Source organism: Scedosporium apiospermum, assembly GCF_000732125.1.
Source record: "Scedosporium apiospermum strain IHEM 14462 chromosome Unknown SEQ_SAPIO_0103, whole genome shotgun sequence".
Lineage (NCBI taxonomy): Eukaryota > Fungi > Ascomycota > Sordariomycetes > Microascales > Microascaceae > Scedosporium > Scedosporium apiospermum.
Genome location: NW_015971804.1, coordinates 150597 through 168171, shown reverse-complemented (window position 1 = coordinate 168171; position 17575 = coordinate 150597). Strand labels below are relative to the sequence as shown.

The following is a 17575-nucleotide window of genomic DNA, read 5'->3' as shown; positions in this document are numbered from 1 at the left end:
ATTACCTCGGTATCCTGTCGACGACAATCTTCGATTCGTTTTGGTGGCAAATGGTGGGGCCGTAGATGATAAGCTTGACTGTCCCCGCTTTCCTGTGAGATGATTTATCAGCATCATGATCGATTTATTTTAGTTCTCATTGTGGGAATGAACTGCAATGAGAACCCTCCGCTAAGCATCTAGCAGCGAGTCAATTGTCAGTGGATTGCAGAATTCCATTCTTATTCCCCTTTTCCAGAAATATCTCGGGTTACGTGGCCAACGACGGACCAGGCGAGCTTCTTCGACATGGTTAAAATCTTTGTGTAAGTCTTACTCCTCTTTGAAGTAGCCTTTCTGTCACTTCAGCGCAGACCGAATGGGAATCGTAGATATCAAGCTCGCCGCCCAGCCAGGGTCTTCCAAAGGGTCGATCTCCCCTAGTGGGTTACCATTGGGTAACGAGGCGGCGGTTTGTTATCCTGTTGTCTGAAGCAATCTAACATGGTATGTAGTACGGGCGCGACTGGTTATATCGGAGGGGACGCCTTGCATACCATGGCCAAGGCACATCCGGATTATAAATTCTCTTGTTTAGTGCGAAGCGCCGAAAAGGGAGCCATTGTTACCAAGGAGGTACCCTCAGCGCGCCTCGTCTATGGAGACCTCGATGATTTCGATTTGCTCGCAGATGAGGCGTTCAACGCAGACATCGTTTGCCATTGGGCGTCTTGTGAACACCTTGCCTCTGCCCAAGCCATTGCGGCTGGATTGAGCAGGAAATCAGCTGCCAAGCAAGGCTTCTGGATTCATTTATCGGGGTCGGACATCATCTGTTTCCCTGACGTGGATGCCGAGGACTACGGAGTTCAGAAGGACAAGATGTTCGACGACTGGGACGGTCTCGGCGAAATCCTCTCTGTCAAGGAGACTGCGGCTCACCGAGATGTTGACTTGACGGTTCTAGGCGTTGACCCCTTGAAGGCAAAGACTGCCATCGTGTGCCCGCCGACCATTTATGGACCCGGTCGAGGTCCAGGAAACAAGAGGAGCATCCAGGTGCCCGAGCTGGCTGCGTATACGATGAAGAGAGGTGCCGGCCTCACGGTTCAGGGTGGTCGGAATATCTGGAGCACGGTGCACGTCCAGGACTTGTCGAATCTTTTCCTAAAGCTTGTGGAAGAGGCTGTCAAGTGCGGAGGTGTGGCTCACTGGGGAGACAAAGGCTTTTACTTCGTGGAGAATGGCGAACTTGTCTGGGGAGACATCGCCCAAAGGATTGCGGAAGAGGCGTATAAGCAAGGCTTCGTCAAAACTACGGAGCTGCAGTCTTTAAGCGCGGGAGAAGCGGATGAGGTCTGGCCCTATGCGTCTTTCTTCTGGGGTACAAACTCCCGATGCAAGGCTATCCGAGCCAGGAACGTCCTCAACTGGACGCCACAGCAGCAACCTGTTTATGAGACCATCGCTACCGTTGTTGCTCAGGAGGCCAAGGCACTAGGTATTGCTAAATAACTAGTCTTTAGCTAAGAGTCCGAGAATATTTATCTTCGCAAAAAAAGTTTCAATATAAGTAAAATATCCTGGAAGGGTACGACCAGACCGCTGGCGCCGCCCGCCTATCACCGCAGCCGAACGTTGGCACGGAAGCCGAGACAGCAGTTTTGAAGGTAGTCAAGTTCAGATCCTCATTTTGGGCCACTAGTACGACTTCCATAAGAATAGTTGCCAAAGGGCCTTGATGTATTAGGTAAAGAGCAAACACACCCCAAGATATTTACATAACTTTGTTTCCCCAGGATTCTGTGAATCCGTTGGTAAACTATAAATGCCTGGTGAAGATGGAATAGAACCGGCATCCATCCTTGAGGGCTTTCGATCGCTCGCTTCTGGCCTTGAGCGACCTCGTGACCTTTCCTTGGTCCTGCTCTGTCATACCGCTCCTTGCGGCCCAAGTCGGGGCCAGGTTGCGACAGTTGTAGTAAGCTCGGGGAGACAATGAAGTATGTTGGCTGACGGTCGAGCGAACAATGTTGCAGTATCAAGTGGCAATGCTAGTTCGGAGAAGGCGTAGTGTCTTGGCTCTGTCCTCTGATAGGCGCAGCTCCTGCGTCACAAGTCCAAGGCGTCGAACCCCACGATCTGACCTGTGGTTTTATTTTTAATAGCTGCCAGTGAGTCTTGCCTCCAGAATCTGTACCCTCGGATTTGAGCACTTTAGGCACCAACTTCGACTTACATTCGCGTTTTATGACCTGAATCCACGTTGACAATTACCCTCAGTGCAGCCACCTATGCGACAAGAATAGACGTCTATCCCCGCCAGGAATTCTTGAATCACTCCTCGCCACGTCCTCACCTATCACGATCCACCATGGCTCAATACCAATACTCGACCCTTGAACCAACTGAAAAGAAAATTCGGCTCCTTCTAGTCGAGAGGGGGGAGCGATACCGGCCTATTAAATGCTGGCTCTTTGATTCTTATCCTGACGAGGAAAAGGGAGTCTCGTACAAGGCCTTGTCATATCCATGGGTTACGACAGTGATTGGATGGACGATCCAAACTCACACCATAGACGTGTCTGGGAATCAGTTCACGGTAACGGAGAACTTATATTCAGCCCTGCTCGAAATTAGATCTGCGTATGAAGACGTGAGGCTATGGGTTGACTCCATTTGCATCAATCAAAACGACAAACAAGAGAAAGGTCACCAAGTCAAGCAAATGGGGGACATCTACGAAGGCGCGGAAGAGGTACTCATCTGGTTGGGTCCCAAAAGCGATGGGACCACGTCTCTTATGGAACTGATCACTTGGGTTGACAGCGAGGCAAAGGATACCCACGCGCTTGGGGGAGAAGAGGACTGGGTTAGTCTCTGCGGTCGGCTGATGGAGCGGCGGTTCCAGGATCCCAACGTCGACACCCTTCCAACACAACGTGAAGCGCTTCAGACGCTTCTCGAGAGACCATGGTTCAATCGGGTATGGATTCTTCAGGAATTCGCCAAGGCCAGAAAGGCCACGATCATGTGTGGCTCAGGCTCTTGCCCTGCGCGAACATTTGCCCTGATGCCCTCGCTGATGGGGCTGGAAGCCCCTGAGCATACTCAAGCGGTGCTGGATATTATGCCTCAGATTCGGAAAAACACCTGGTGGTCTTCACAGAGGACTCTCCATTCTCTTCTCGTGAAATTCCGCAAAACCCAAGCCACTCCTGCGCGAGATAAAATCTATGCCTTACTCGGCATATCTGAGGATGCCAACGACTCAGAAAAGTTCTATCCTTGCTACGAGAAAGACGATGGCCAGGTTATCCGAGACACCTTGAGTTTCTTATTATTCGGAGAGATCCTCGATTCTAACTATGCCCTTCCCGCAGCCACGCTGTCAGCGCTGTCCCATCCCATATACCTGTTGGCCCAAAGGGTCTTTGACTGGAGTGCGTATCATAAAGGAATGGGACTATACTCTGCAGATAGAACTGCATGTAGACTTGCCGGCCGCATGAATGAAGGGCAGCTACCAGCGCGAGATATGCTGCTCCCTCTGGTTCAACAATATCCGTTCCAGGAAAAGGTGCTTAGGATTTTAAACGACTGTCCGCAGGTCGCCTTCTTTCAACGCTTTCACCGGGTCCACTTGATAGTCAATGCGACAACATTGAGGGAAAGTGTCACATTCTATCAGACAATGAGGTGGCGGCTATCTGACATTAATGAACGCGAATACGAACGCCAGTCCTTTACGATTAGTTAGACAACGGTCGATGCTCGGCTCACTTCTATTCTTTGCCCGCGGACGATATCATCTAGTTCGGCGTTTTACTCCCCGGAGAGTATGAGCCGAGAATCAAGCGCCTGAATAGGTCGGGAGCGTTACGGCCTTGTATGCTCGGGATGAATGCCAGTACAGGTGGCGGACGTGAGGGCTCTGGCTGCGTCTCAGAATGTTGGGTCGGACAATGGCTGGAGTTAACAGGAGTTAAGCATCAGCCTGGTGCTGGAGGATTCCATGCGCCTCCAATCCCACCGGCGTTTTCATTATTATTATTAACTCCGAGAGAAGATGCATTTCTGAAGTAATGAACTGGGATCATCTGATAATATATAAGGACCTAGATGCTCCCCTGTAAAGAGATCTGGGAGACAACGAGGACCAGAGAAAGGCGACACGTTGCCCAAAATGGCTACCTATTCCGTGTTAGAATTTTTGCTTGATAAGACTAACATTGACGAAACAGTCAAGAAGCTGGTGAGAGGAATTCACTCAGAGGGCAAACTTGAGTTGGGTATTATATTAACGACATGCAGGGGTGGTACTATGACACCAAGTCGGAGGAGGGGCTGCGAGACGAAGTCTACGCGCCCAATGTGGTAATCGACTACCAGTCGCTGACTGGGAAGGATCCATGGACGGTGACGGGACCTGAATGGGCGGCGCAGGCCATCGGGCTTGTTGAATCCTTTGATGCGTGCCAACACAAGTATGGGTGAGTTTGATGGACTTCGCATCTACCCAACTACCCCAAAAGAAAAAGAGAACAAAATCGAAAACATGTTAAAAATAAAAGAAGAACGAATCCTGACAAAACCCTCCAGCCACACGATTATCCGACTCCCACAACCCGGAACTGCCCCCCGGCCTGATCGGGCGACTGCGCTTGCCCAGTGCACAGGAACGATGGTGAAGAAGAGCGTAAATGGAGCCCCTCTGTTGCAGGACGGGGTAAGTTGGAAAAAAAGCCGCCTAATCCTGTTGCACATCAATATGTCGAGGCCCCCTGACACTAATTTGATCTTAGGGGAGAGCCATCTTTGATGTGGTTCGGCTGCCAGAGCTGGAGGCAAAAGGGGAGAACCCGTGGAGAATTACGCGGCAGGAAGTCGTCTTAGGTTGGAGCGATGGTAACTGGGAAGTCATGCGAGCGATGGATTAGTTGTTGTCGAAATAGGATTCCGATTCCCGGACGAGACGGGATAATCTCTTCTTATTCTCAGGTCAGAAAAGGGAAGACCTCGCTCATTCTCAGGTCTGCCACGATCCAAATCCATTCAAATCCACTGTGCAACTCTACGGATTGACACTATCGAACATCAAAATTGCAATAGTCAAACGAGGGAAGGAAATGTGGCGTAGTCACTAACATCATGATGTCGTCAGCGCAGACGCAATGTCATGTTCATAGACAAGACACCCTCCACGCTGTCAACCTAGCCTCTTTCCCCCAAGCAACTACGATACAAAATGGTTCAAACTCGAAGCCAGACCCGAGAGCCCCAGCTTGTAAAGCCCCGGGGTTCGTCAGCGAAGCTAGAGGAGAATAAAGCCCAAGGCCACCCGCCGCAGAAGCGGCAAGCCAAGGAACCGGAGGCCAAGGATGAAGGCGGTCGCGTATCTCCCAAGCGAAGACGGCATAGCCACCATGAAGATATCAAGGGGGCCAAAAGGGAGCCACCCGTCACCGGCAACATTGAAGAAATTGCAAAAAGGGTCCTCGAAAAGTACGGCGAGCCTCCTCTGCAGGATCTCGTAGACGAAAAATGGCCGGCAAGCCAAATTGTCATGACGCACATTCTCAATGCGATGCTCTCGTCGGCTCGCATCTCCCACGACATTGCGAAAAGGGCTCTCAAGTATCTTCTCGATGCTAAGTATAACGACCTCGAAGTCCTTCACAAGACGACTTGGCGTCAAAGGGCAGACTTTTTGTCGGAGGCAGGGTACGTGCGGTACAATGAGAAGATGGCTACTTACCTTGGAGACTTGACGAAGTTGATGAAGCATAAATACGGTACTTCTTCCGTTTCTGTTCATTTTCATTCCGTTTTTCTTTTTTCTCTTTCATATTTCTTCAGGACTTTCTGCTAAAAGGCATTTCAGAGGACGATGCCTCCAGGATCCTTCCGGGTGACGAGGAAAGTGACGTAGCCCGCGCCAAACTCGCCATCGAGCTCCGCGAAATTAAGGGGCTGGGCCCACTTGGAGTAGAAATCTGCTTGGGATACATCCAGGGCTATTTCCCAAAAGTCGCGCCATTCCTCGCCACACGGTGTCTCGAGACGGCGAAGAAGATTGGCATGGGAGACGATGTGGACGCCATTTTTAAGGCTGTCGGATCGGACCCCGAATCCATGGCGAGGATGGAGGCCGCGCTTACGAGGGTGAGGTTTGAGAAGAGGGAAGGTGAATTCAGGACCAGGGCTATGAGTCTATGAGATGGTGAAGTCCTCTTTCTCATTATTCGAGGACGGAGAAACCCAGTTGCGTGGAGTTGAGGTTCAAAAACTTGTGGGGTTACAGTCGAGGGAGGTAAACTTAAAAATTTGAGGAATGAAGAATGTGATATCTGTCAAACTTGGCGACTGTTTGTCGTAGAATACATAGATGTAGACCGCCCTACTGCATTCCTATCTCGGGGGGAAGAGCCTAGGGACGAGAAGCTAGAGCGCAGTGAGTACATCCATTGAAGAATAAGTTGGAAAGTTGATCACAGCGACACAGTGGAGGAGCAAAGAGACTTGGGTCAGAAGACAGCTCGGTATAATGATCGTAAGTACAAGAAGTGAATCAGATATACAGCTCATATGTAACAACCTCTGACATGCCGTTTTCGTGGTCAGCGGAAAGTAAAAATAAGTATGTGAAAAAGATGCGAGGCATCACCGGAATTATGTAGCCAGCCCGTCGCTTGGCAGTCATAGACTGCCAATTTCCAGGAGATGAGCCTCGCGTTGTGTCTGATGTTCCCGATACGAATCGAGAGGACACAAGAAGAGAAGGAGAAAAAGAAGAAGAGAAAAAAATAACCCCTCAGGTCCACGTAGCCTCCGGCGCTACCCCCAAGTCAACCACACCCAGAACATCACGGCATTCCAGCCCTGATGTTGTCATACTGGCTATCGGGGTAGCTCAGCAGATTCGAAGACGAATCAACACCGCCCGCACCACCAAGGCCATCATAGCTGTTCCAGATTAGACTATCCTGACCGGTCTTGTCGCCGCTGGCCTCCCAGAACATCGACCCGCCAAGGCCGAGCTGCTTAAGATAGTCGACCTTCTCCCTCACCATGGCGGGTGTGTCGTAGGAGATGAGTTCCTTCGAGGCGCTGTCGTAGCTGTAGGCGCCGCGGGCCGTCGAATCGAACATGACTGTAGCTCCGGACTTGGGGAGGGCCTTGTAATCCCAGACGCCGTTCTCCCAGGAGCCGGAGCCGACACCCGAGTAAGATGCTCCGATACCGCTGGTTTGCTGGAAGGAGCGTCCGTAGATGGGCATGCCGAGAACGATCTTGCTCCTCGGGACGCCGGCCGCAATGTAGTCCTGGACAGCCTTGTCAACCGAAAATGGAGTGGCGTTGGGGTTTCCGGGATCGGCATAGAGATTTGCCAAGTGGCCGGAGAAGGAGCTCCAAGAACCGGCAAAGTCGTATCCCATGAGGTTGAACGAATCGATAACGTCAGAAACACCCTTGAGATCCATCACGTTATAGTGGTCGGGTCCAGCAGGCGAGGCAATGGTCAGGAGGAAGTGATAGCCAGGGGCATGCTGAGCAGCGTAGGAATCCAACTCCTGGCGCACGGCCTTGAGAAGCAAGATGAAGTTCTGAGACTGGGTCGCGTCGGCGGGGTATTCCCAATCAATGTCGAGGCCGTCGAATCCCCAGTCCTTCATGATGGTGACGGCGCTCTTCGCGAATAGGGATCGGGAGGCAGCAGTGCTAGCGGCGGCGGGGAAGTTGGTGGACCAGGTCCAGCCGCCGATGCTGAGAAGGGTCTTCATCTTGCGGTTGGCCTTCTTGAGGAGGTAGAGCTGCTTGACGCAGCCGTAGGCGTTGTGTCCGACATCGTTCCAGGCTGGGGAGAAGTTAGAGCGTACGGCCGAGAAACCGTGGCGGCTCGCGAGACGACTTACAATCGGTTGGGTAGTGCTTGTCCAAATCAGAATAGGTATCGGAAGCGTATCTGCAATCTCGTGTTAGTCTCGATGCTTCCAGGGACGGCACGTGGATAGACTTCAACTAACACCTCTCCCGAAGGTCGGAGGTTCAGGAACGAGTACAAGACATGGGTAATCTGAGATGCGGGAAGATCTTGGGGCTGGTAGTTCCGACCATAGATAGCCCTATGGAGGGTTAGTACAAGGCAAGTCCGCTTCTAGTTAGAGCGAGCAAGGGGCAGGGGTGTGTGGCCTACCAGTTCGTAAAATAGACCACATTGTTATATCCGCTGCCGCTGATGGAGACGGCAGCTTCCTCGGTCACGTTAACGGGTGCGGCATGGGACTGGGTGATCCAAAAGAGGCACAAGGCCCAGACTATGTGGAGGATCTTGAAAGACACCATCGTAAAAGAAGAGAGAGAATAAGAAGGGGCAGAAAAAGGAATGACTGCGGGTCAGGGGTAAAGGAATGAATGGTAGAGCTGTAACTGGCACCAGCGCCGTTGGTATGGAAAAAAACATCGAAGTCCCGGGGGCGTTTCAAGGGCTCTATATAAATTTTTTTGGCTTTTTCCTTTTTTGCTCTCAGAAGTAGAGTAAGGGACACCGGTGTCCGGTAGTGAGTAGCTCCTGCATCCGCAACGTTGCCACTAAGGTACGATTGAGACATGGCGATAGTTCACTCTGACCGGGACGCATTGCCTTGTAGCCTGCGGACGGGGCACTCACCTAAATGGGGTAGGTAGTATTAGGGAGATGGCAACCTTGAAGGAGATCGGATCAAACACTCACGGAAATTTTTCAATCGATGAAGAGTGCCAGTCACATCCGATTCTTCACAGGAACGGCAAGACTATCGTGCCTATCAACGTGCCGCCGAGACAAATCGAGAGCCATGGAGGTAATCCTCCTGTCCTATCATTTTCACCATGATGCGAACCCACCCTCGACTCCTTTTTTAGGACGTTTCGTTTCGAGCGTGGCAAAATGTCCTAACGACTATCGATAAGGCAGATTCTGTCATTCGGACGAAGCAAGACACTCGATGCAACTTTGCGGGGGAGACGGACCGAATGATTTGTGAACGAATGAGACACCGAAGTCGTGAGCTGCCATCCGATTTCACCTCGATTTCACGTGGACTCTGCCCGGACCACTACCCCTTTCGCCCCCTTTAGACCCCTTGGCCCCCTTTCTTTAATTGGATGCCTCATACTGGCAGACTCAGCGCCCTCTAATCCCCTCTCAGAGGTGAGATGAAAACATGGATAGACGACGAGTGGGGTCATCTGTGGTCGATGTCTCCGCATTGCAGGTCTTGGTGTGGGTAGCTGGTCCCCCCTGATTCAGAAATGGAAACGTTGAAGCATGCATGTTGGCAGATATCAGAAATACCGTCCCGTTGTTGAAGAATCTCATGCATGGCTGCCACTTTCCTTTTCCATCCCCCATCCACACGGCTGTAAGGACCGGACGCCTTCGGTAATTGACAAAATTTGCTGACGCGCATGTCCAGGGCATCACTTGCCCGTGGGCGCTGATCAAAATGGGTAACATTTCTGCCCTGGCGTCCAGCGCTAGTGGATCGGACGAAACCCCCACGGTCGCATTCAACACCCCGACCGTCCCTTGTGATAGCGCACAAGACATTCTTAACGGTCCCCTCGGAGCTGTAACGTTGCTTAACGGGTTCATTTTATGTGGGGGACGAGCTTCACCAGTTGAGATAACATATTTGCTTGCGGGCCGAGTTTAGGGCCCGACATCTAATCTGATTCCCAAGGAGTTCAAGTTATTCTCGCTGGAGCGTTGCGCTCAATCGCAAGACTCTCACGTCCACGCAGACCTCTTGATGACGTTACATGTCTACCTTGTTTGAAGTAACGGGATATGGATAGAGTGGATGTGGAACTAGTTCGCGGAGAGACGGAGGGACGAAGATCAGATGGAGCCTCCACCGGTAGTGGCGGGCAGGGGCCACCAAGTGGCTCGACTTGAGAAAAGACAAGGGGTTGAAACTGAAGGAGAGGGCACCTTGGACTAGTGCAAGAAATGTGGGCTTATGAGGGGATATTCTCAGCTGCGGGTCATTCCACTATGTAGGGCTCGTGGGAGGAAGAATGCTCAATCACGTCACTAATTCACTGCGTAAATTGTAAGGGACTCTACCACCAAAGACCACTTCACGTTGTTAGTTTTGCTTGACCGACGCGGTTCACCCATACACGTGGGATGTACGAGCAACATCGAAACCACGCAGTTATTCAGAGAAAGACACAGGAGGTAAGGTCGTCCGTCGTGAATTTAGCTTGGGGGTGAAACAGCCTCGGGTTTGACTATACAGTCATATACGCACGTTAGCCAGAAATATGGCAATAGAAAGTGCAGCACGAACAAGGACGTCCTCAACGTGTATTCCCAAACTTACTGCTTAATTTGTATGACAGAGTTTGAGAAGGCAAATAGAGCCCCCGAGGACTGGAGGCGTCCACAAGATTTCACCAGATGCTATTGTAAATCACTATCGTCGCCTCCGAAAGCCAGCTGCCTGGGACACGAGTATATATCTCATAAACAATCTCGCAAACATCGTAGTCGCTACTCCGTAGCCAGGGCCTGGCCTCTCCAATTTTGATCCTGTGTCGATATTGCTGGCTGCCTGTGAGTGGAAACAATTCTGAAGCAGCTCGCTGAACAGCGATGCCATCTGGCCATGACGTGCCAATACACATCACCACTAACTCAGAACGCGAGGCGTCCGGAAGCCCGACCGACTGACCGAACGATCACCGGCGAAAGCTTCCCTATCGCCTCACAGGGGTAGATCTGCGTATATCCCAGATCTGAATTAGTATCCAACCGTTCTCCTCTCCAGAAAGGAAGAGGCATTCAGGGCTGGCCCCCTGTTCTGTTCTCACGTGCTTGGTCAGGCAACTTTGGCGCATCCCTGCTCTCGTCGCGTCGAGTCGCGCACGATTATCTCGTCGTTGGCGCATCATCCTCGCCCCTTAATTCAACAGCCTCAGCTGAGAGAACCATCAAAATAATTGGTGCGCGACAGAGAGAAAAGAAGATACTCGCCAAAATGTCAAACAACTGGTCCGGCAACGAAGACACAAACGCACCTCCTCCATCATCTCAATCTCACTTTACCAAATTCGAAAACTTCACACCGGACAACGACGCACCATTTGAAGATGAATTCGCCCGCCTCGCGTCGTCGCAGGACTGGGTCCCCGGATCCCAAGAATATATACGCGAGCGCACCATCGCCATGCGCGAGGAAATCAAGTTCCACTACTTCGACGAGCCGCTAGACACCATCGAGGAAGAGATTAGCAACGAAGAAAGGAAACTCCGGGGATTCCAGAGCCTTTGCCGGGAGGTTCGCATATATCCCAGTGACTCCATCGAACAATGCCAGAAGGATTTGAAGAACACGTGGGTCAACATTGTCGATTTGATCGACACGCGACGGACGAAGAAGCCGGTCAAGGTGTGGGACGATTTCGAAGCGTTCCGCAAGTATACGCTTAAAAAACCAATCAATCTGGGGCAGGCAAAGAAGGAGGGATACCTGGCATCGTTGCTGCAGCGCGTCCGGTCGCCCCGACTCCGTGGAAGAAGAGCTAATGGGAGGAGGCGTGATCTTGGCGATGGGGTAGTTTCGGGGCGGATTTTCAAGCAGAGCGCGGAGCCAACTATTAAAACTTTGCCTCGGTGAGGATGGTCAGGATGGTCAGGATATTCGGAAGAAGAATGGCGTTGGAGTATTAATCTATTTTATTTCTTGGGACAGACGCTAGATTGTACATTTAATATTAATTCCATCATAGAATGGGCATAGAAACATCTATCCCGACCCAGTCCCTCATCTGCGTCCATCTCCGCCTTGAGTCCTTCTAGAAGCAAGTTGCCATCCTAGCTCTAGTCGCCGATAGCCAATCATCCAGGTACAGCACGTTACGGGCGCGGTAGTTGTCTCTAACGAAATAAACCCGTCACAGGCCTTTCGCGTTCAGTCAGCCTCTTATTAGCGATGTACTTGACCAATTCGGCATAAGCATCACTTTAGATGCTTCCCAGGTTTCCTCAGTCCTAGTTATACATACTAATCATATCAGCCAATTTTGATACAATCTCATCCCGCACCATCCCCGAGGCAGGTCGTACCACGCATTGCCTTGCCCTAGGGAGTATCCTGATCGCATTCATCCTCCAAGGACCAGCGCCACGCACGCCAAGTTTAGTATCCCCAATTGCTTTCAATCCCCTCAAGCGGCCCAGTCACAACCCAACCCTCGGCGGCTTTCTCCGGTAGCGTACCGTTGGTATACCGCAGCTGTAAAATATGAGATGCCTGATCTCTGAGTCTCTCAGAGATAAAGAGCTGACCGCCGGTGGAAGAAAGCCAAAAGGACTCGGGGGGGACAAGGTCCGGCTTGGTAACAGGGAGGATTCCCAGGTCCGTCGTGTCCCACGTGGGAACACGCAGCTCTCCCTCAGATGAAATCCGCCTACTTCGAGCCCAGCATGTAGCTCTTATCCCCTCGTCTGTCACCCAATATAGATATGCCAGCTCCTTCCATTCTCTAGCCCCGGAATCAAACGACAAGTAGGTATATGTCGAATAGACCGTTATCGGGACTTTCACAGGGATAGCATCAAAGACCCAGTCTATGAGTGACCAGGTGTATTCTGTATGTCATGTAGAGTTAGCATGAGCTTGGCAGATCTCCGCGGATCGTCTGTGTTCAGAAATCAAAAAAAACCTCCCGGCGAAGGCCGACCAAACTTACCTTGAGCTCCCGGTTGCCTCGGGCTCCAGCTTGCTCTGACCAGAGACACATTCCTGTGCTGATAGTACAGGTCAATCGTGTCCGTAGTGAAATTGTCGTACCGCTGCTGCAGAACCAGTCGACTCTCTAGGCTAATATCCAAATCGAGCGTTTCCCTCGTCCAGCCGAGTAAAGTCTGGTTGGCAACCGTAACAGCCCCTTTTTCGTCGCGATAGGCCACCATGGCGGAGGCTTCCGAACATCCGCCGTAACATTGCCTTGTAAACGCGCTGAGAGTGCAGTTCCAGCAAGAAACGTATTGACTCCTCGCGAGATCCCCATCGTGCCAACGGCCATCTTCAAAAATGATATCGTGGATAAAAGAGTTGGTGTCGACGTAGTACACATGTATGCTCTGCAGATGTTAGTGTATCTCATTCTTCTATCCAAACTCGGGTCTCGATTTTTTGTCCGCAACTAACTAGAGGGTCGTCATTCAAAGGTCCGTCCACCATCACCCTCTCCACACCCAGCACGTCGTACATATCAGGATATCCCCACAAGTCCGGACGTTCATTTGGCCGATTGACAGCTGCCGCAACATCAGAGCCTCCTATGGCCGTGAAGCCCAACGGCGTGTGCTCCCAAGTCCCGTTCGGGCCGCCCACAGCCTCCATCAATTCGTTCTCGGCACTAATGTAATAGAGACGTATTTGCGTCTCATTGCGTCCGTCGACCCAGCTGATCGTCGAAATACTCTTGCTACCTGCCATATCAAGGGGTATATCGTCGTCATTGCTATCGTCGTTCTTTTTCCTCGTCGCAACAACCACCCCAGCAGTAATTCCCGCGATTATGGCAAGCAGAACCGCCACGGCGCTGGCAATAACAACAATTCGCCTTCTCGGCGTCCCGAGTCGCGTGGGAAACAGTATCGTCCGCGGCGGCGGGGAAGGCGGGGGGACCAGGACTTCCAAGCCATCGTGGCGCGCTAGCTCCAGGCCTACACCGGGGACGACCTCCGGTGCTGTGCCAGGCACTACTTCCTTTTCACTACAGAAGTCGTAGCTTGATGGCGTCGATATTGTGCCTGACAACGACGAATTCCTTGAGCCACGCGGCATGTTCGGATCGTCCGGAGAAGGTGTCTCCACCGCGGTACTTCGCATATGGGATGGGGGCAGGATTCTTAATTCCAAATAACGAGGCAGAGAAGGATCAGGATCAAAGATGGGGGCGGGGTGCGTGATGCATGGGCGGTTAAGACGATTTCCACATCTCAAGTCCGCTTTCTGGCCTGTTGGAGAGGTCTGCAATGTGCTGTTGGTTCAAGTCACACAACCCCTGCTTTCCGCCGTGAAGGGGGTGGCTCAGTTCTTGGCGGCAACATCGATCTCCCCAACCCCTGTCTCTCCGCTCTAATCACTCTCGGGTTGGTCGTCCCGCCCAAGCACTGATTAATTGATTGGCATTGGCAACACAATTAGAATTTTGGCATGACGTCGAAGAGCCTCGCGACCTCTCACTTCCGCTCTCGCGTGTAGCACAATACTTTCCCCGGAAGACGAATTACCTAATGCCAAAGATTTTTTAACATCGAAGATTCGACGAAGTACGTCGCGCACTTCTAGCAAGCCGTGTGATTTGGGACTGACTTTATGGTTATTCGGGTGTCGTTTGAAAGTCGTTTGTCCAACTGGCACCACGTTATTGTGCGCGAACTCATCTTTCTACCGATGAGGCTAAGGGATCGATAATTGGTTACCAGACGAGGAAGTTCACATCTCGCCTAGTTTCCCGAAGTTAGTGGTAGGTTCCAAGCCTACTAGAAGATGAACTGCCTAATTTGTTGATGAGTCTGGGGTATCCTGAGTCTTGATTCGCACGACTACTTGCAGCCTGCATGCTGAGGGCAAAGTTATCTTGGGTCTGAAAGGACTGGTCTGTCGGTAGCCAAGCTCTGTGAGTTGGAGCTAAGGCCAAGCATTCGAGGTATTTCTAAATTTCTCTCCTCGCGACATTGAGTCTTCTTCCTAGAGCAGCGCAACACTCCCCAAACTAATTTCCGCGAGGCACAGACCGCGGAAGAGCATAGTGTGGCGCCGATTCTTTGGATATGAGATAGCATCGAAGGTCTAGTTAACGCGCTGTGACTGGTGTCTCCGCGACTCGGCCTAACGCGAAGTCATGTTGAGCATAGGGTAGTTGGTCCGAATATCATGCCGAGATCGGGCTGTCAATTCCGCTAGATACAGAGGGGACGTGGCGAGAAACCTTGAATCAATCAAAAGAAACTACTTAGCATGCGCAACGAAGGCGAAAGAGGTAAGACTCTAATAGTAGGCCTCCTAAACACCTGGAGGCTTCGAGATATTGTCCCCATATGTATACTTGTTGGCATCCTACTAAATGATATTTACGCACAATCGCAAAATAACCTCGACATGTATAGTAAGCCAAAAAGTAACCAGCCAGTTCAGCGGGTTAGTCTCCACAATGACCATACAAAAAAGCCGATTCTACGTTGAAACCCAGGTTCGGCTCAGTTTCCAGATCATCACAACCAGTCCGTTGTCAACCGGACCCTAAACTATAACAGACAATTCCCGAATCCGCCCCATGCTCCACTTCCACCCGGCCATCACTCTACCTAACAAGCGAAAGAGTCCGTCTGCCGAAGCCAAGTCGTGCGTGGGCTTCCCCAAAGCCGTAAGTGGCGTAGCGATGTAACCCCCGGCGGACTTCTTACCTCCCCGAGTGCCAGAGTCGTATTGGTCGGACCTCGCTTCCTACCAACTCACGATTCGGTCCGTTTTTAAAAATCCGCTATGTCAATGCGGGAAAAAAAACTACTGCGGAATTCTTCCTCGGTACCGAGCTTCTGCATAAAACGCCACGATCGTGGGGAAAGAATTGGAGCTGGAGAATATTATCATCGCATCCCCGCCTCTAGCGTCGTGTCAGGGACAGCGGAATCTCAAGCATTGGCAAGAGGGGGAATCGGAGGAGATGGAAGTGCAGATGGAAATACCCCGGCGCCATTTCCTCGGCTATAGTTTTCTCGGTCATATTGACTCGGCGACACTACGTTGGCGATGCTAAGGGGGATTGCGGCAGTAGAGGACTACGCCTCGAGGGGAATACTAGAGGAGGTTTAACGTAAATTAGTGCGTTTCTAAAGACTGCGAGTCAAGTGATGGATATGAAGACCCGTGAGTTCATGTATAAGATCAATCCTTTTTCCTGGATCAAGACTACTACGGATTAAACAATCAACTCTTCAAGTTCGTAAATCCGTCACCAACAACCACCAGTTTCGCTATGAAGTCATTCGCCCCGTTGGTTCTCACAGTTTTTATCCCCTCCGTATATGGACATGGGTATCTTACCATTCCGAGCAGTCGAACTAGACTAGGGGCCGAGGTGAGTCTGAACAAGGTTCTAAGGCGCCTAAGAAACGTAGGCAACTAACCTCTGCCTTTGTCAGGCCGGGTTGGACAGCTGCCCAGAATGCAGTATCCTTGAACCCGTCTCCTCCTGGCCGGATCTCAACGTCGCACCAGTGGGCCGTAGTGGACCATGCGGCTACAATGCCCGCGTCTCCATCGACTATAACCAGCCCACCAGCAACTGGGGAACAACTCCCGTCGCCGTCTACGCTCCCGGTCAAGTTGTCGACGTACAGTGGTGCGTCGACCACAACGGCGACCATGGTGGTATGTTCAGCTATCGCATCTGTCAGGATCAGGCCCTCGTCGACAAGCTCTTGACGCCCGGGTATCTCCCGACGAATGTGGAGAAGCAAGCCGCCGAGGACTGTTTCGAAGCGGGTACCCTGAGCTGCACGGACGTTTCTGGCCAAGCCTGCAACTACAGCCCGGACTGTTCGCAAGGTCAAGCCTGCTGGAGGAATGATTGGTTTACTTGTAACGGATTCCAGGCCTCGGATAGGGCGAGGTGCAAGGGTGTCGACAATGCGGCCAAGGGGTCATGCTTCACGACCATTGCCGGTGGGTACACCGTCACGAAGAAGATCAAGATTCCCGAATATGTCTCAAACCACACCCTCCTATCCTTCAAGTGGAACTCGTACGAGACGGGTCAGATCTACCTGTCCTGTGCCGATATTGCCATCTCCGACGGCACGGGAGGGAACCCGCCCACGACCACCACAAAGAGTGCGACACCCACCTCGACCGATGGCACTTGCACTGCAGCGAGCACAGTAGCTGTGACTTTCAACGAGGTCGTCACAACGCAGTACGGCCAAACAATCAAGCTCGTGGGATCCATTCCCGAGCTGGGTAGCTGGAACCCATCCAACGCGCCTGCACTTGACGCCTCCAAGTACACGACCTCCAACAACCTGTGGACCATCACTCTGAACCTTGCAGCGGGAACTTCATTCGAGTACAAGTTTGTCAACGTCGGTTCTTCTGGAGGTGTCACTTGGGAGAGTGATCCCAACCGGTCGTACACGGTTCCGAAGTCGTGCTCTGCTACTGCTACCGTGAGTAACAACTGGAAATAGCCACGGAAATTCGGATGGTGTTAAATGGCGCACGAGAGAAATGGTGCAGAAAGGAAGATGAATAGAGATGTTGGGGGAGGCCGACGAAGCGAATGACAACGACGATACATACTTGAGGGTTGAGAGTTGCAAGGCGACATTTCTATTACCATTCTCACCAGTGCATCTTTTTCCACACTTCTATGAGTCTCATTGATTTGTTGTATCGATGGGGGTTGGTATGGAGTTCCAGGTTTAGTTCATGCGTCGCTGTTCTGGCTTCCTCTTTTTGGTAGTCAGGGCAATCCATTTCTACCCCTAATAAATACATTTCAGGCGTGGTACATGTGCCTCTTGAAGCTCCCT

General features: G+C 51.6%; 5 protein-coding genes and 1 pseudogene across 5 annotated transcripts; 4 read left to right on the top strand and 2 right to left on the bottom strand.

Annotated features, from left to right (window-relative positions):
- Window positions 1-288: 288 nt before the first annotated feature.
- Window positions 289-1494, top strand: SAPIO_CDS6436 (uncharacterized protein; the record flags this gene model as incomplete). Its single annotated transcript, XM_016788540.1, has 2 exons — window positions 289-305; window positions 495-1494. The coding sequence occupies 2 exons, from the start codon at window positions 289-291 to the stop codon at window positions 1492-1494; spliced, it is 1017 nt and encodes a 338-aa protein (XP_016641831.1).
- Window positions 1495-2353: 859 nt separating this feature from the next.
- Window positions 2354-6198, top strand: SAPIO_CDS6435 (uncharacterized protein; the record flags this gene model as incomplete). The annotated part of the gene is made up of 7 exons (XM_016788539.1): window positions 2354-3422; window positions 4224-4234; window positions 4294-4472; window positions 4582-4708; window positions 4785-4875; window positions 5289-5703; window positions 5880-6198. The coding sequence occupies 7 exons, from the start codon at window positions 2354-2356 to the stop codon at window positions 6196-6198; spliced, it is 2211 nt and encodes a 736-aa protein (XP_016641830.1).
- Window positions 6199-6845: 647 nt separating this feature from the next.
- SAPIO_CDS6434 (Chitinase 1) lies at window positions 6846-8325 on the bottom strand (the record flags this gene model as incomplete). The annotated part of the gene is made up of 4 exons (XM_016788538.1): window positions 6846-7837; window positions 7896-7945; window positions 8007-8105; window positions 8177-8325. 4 exons carry the CDS (start codon window positions 8323-8325, stop codon window positions 6846-6848), a joined length of 1290 nt encoding a protein of 429 aa, XP_016641829.1.
- A 2681-nt stretch (window positions 8326-11006) lies between these two features.
- On the top strand, window positions 11007-11645 carry SAPIO_CDS6433 (annotated as a pseudogene; the record flags this gene model as incomplete).
- A 522-nt stretch (window positions 11646-12167) lies between these two features.
- On the bottom strand, window positions 12168-13823 carry SAPIO_CDS6432 (uncharacterized protein; the record flags this gene model as incomplete). The annotated part of the gene is made up of 3 exons (XM_016788537.1): window positions 12168-12619; window positions 12721-13114; window positions 13182-13823. 3 exons carry the CDS (start codon window positions 13821-13823, stop codon window positions 12168-12170), a joined length of 1488 nt encoding a protein of 495 aa, XP_016641828.1.
- A 2197-nt stretch (window positions 13824-16020) lies between these two features.
- Window positions 16021-17230, top strand: SAPIO_CDS6431 (Starch binding domain-containing protein; the record flags this gene model as incomplete). Its single annotated transcript, XM_016788536.1, has 2 exons — window positions 16021-16122; window positions 16187-17230. 2 exons carry the CDS (start codon window positions 16021-16023, stop codon window positions 17228-17230), a joined length of 1146 nt encoding a protein of 381 aa, XP_016641827.1.
- Between the last annotated feature and the right edge of the window lie 345 nt (window positions 17231-17575).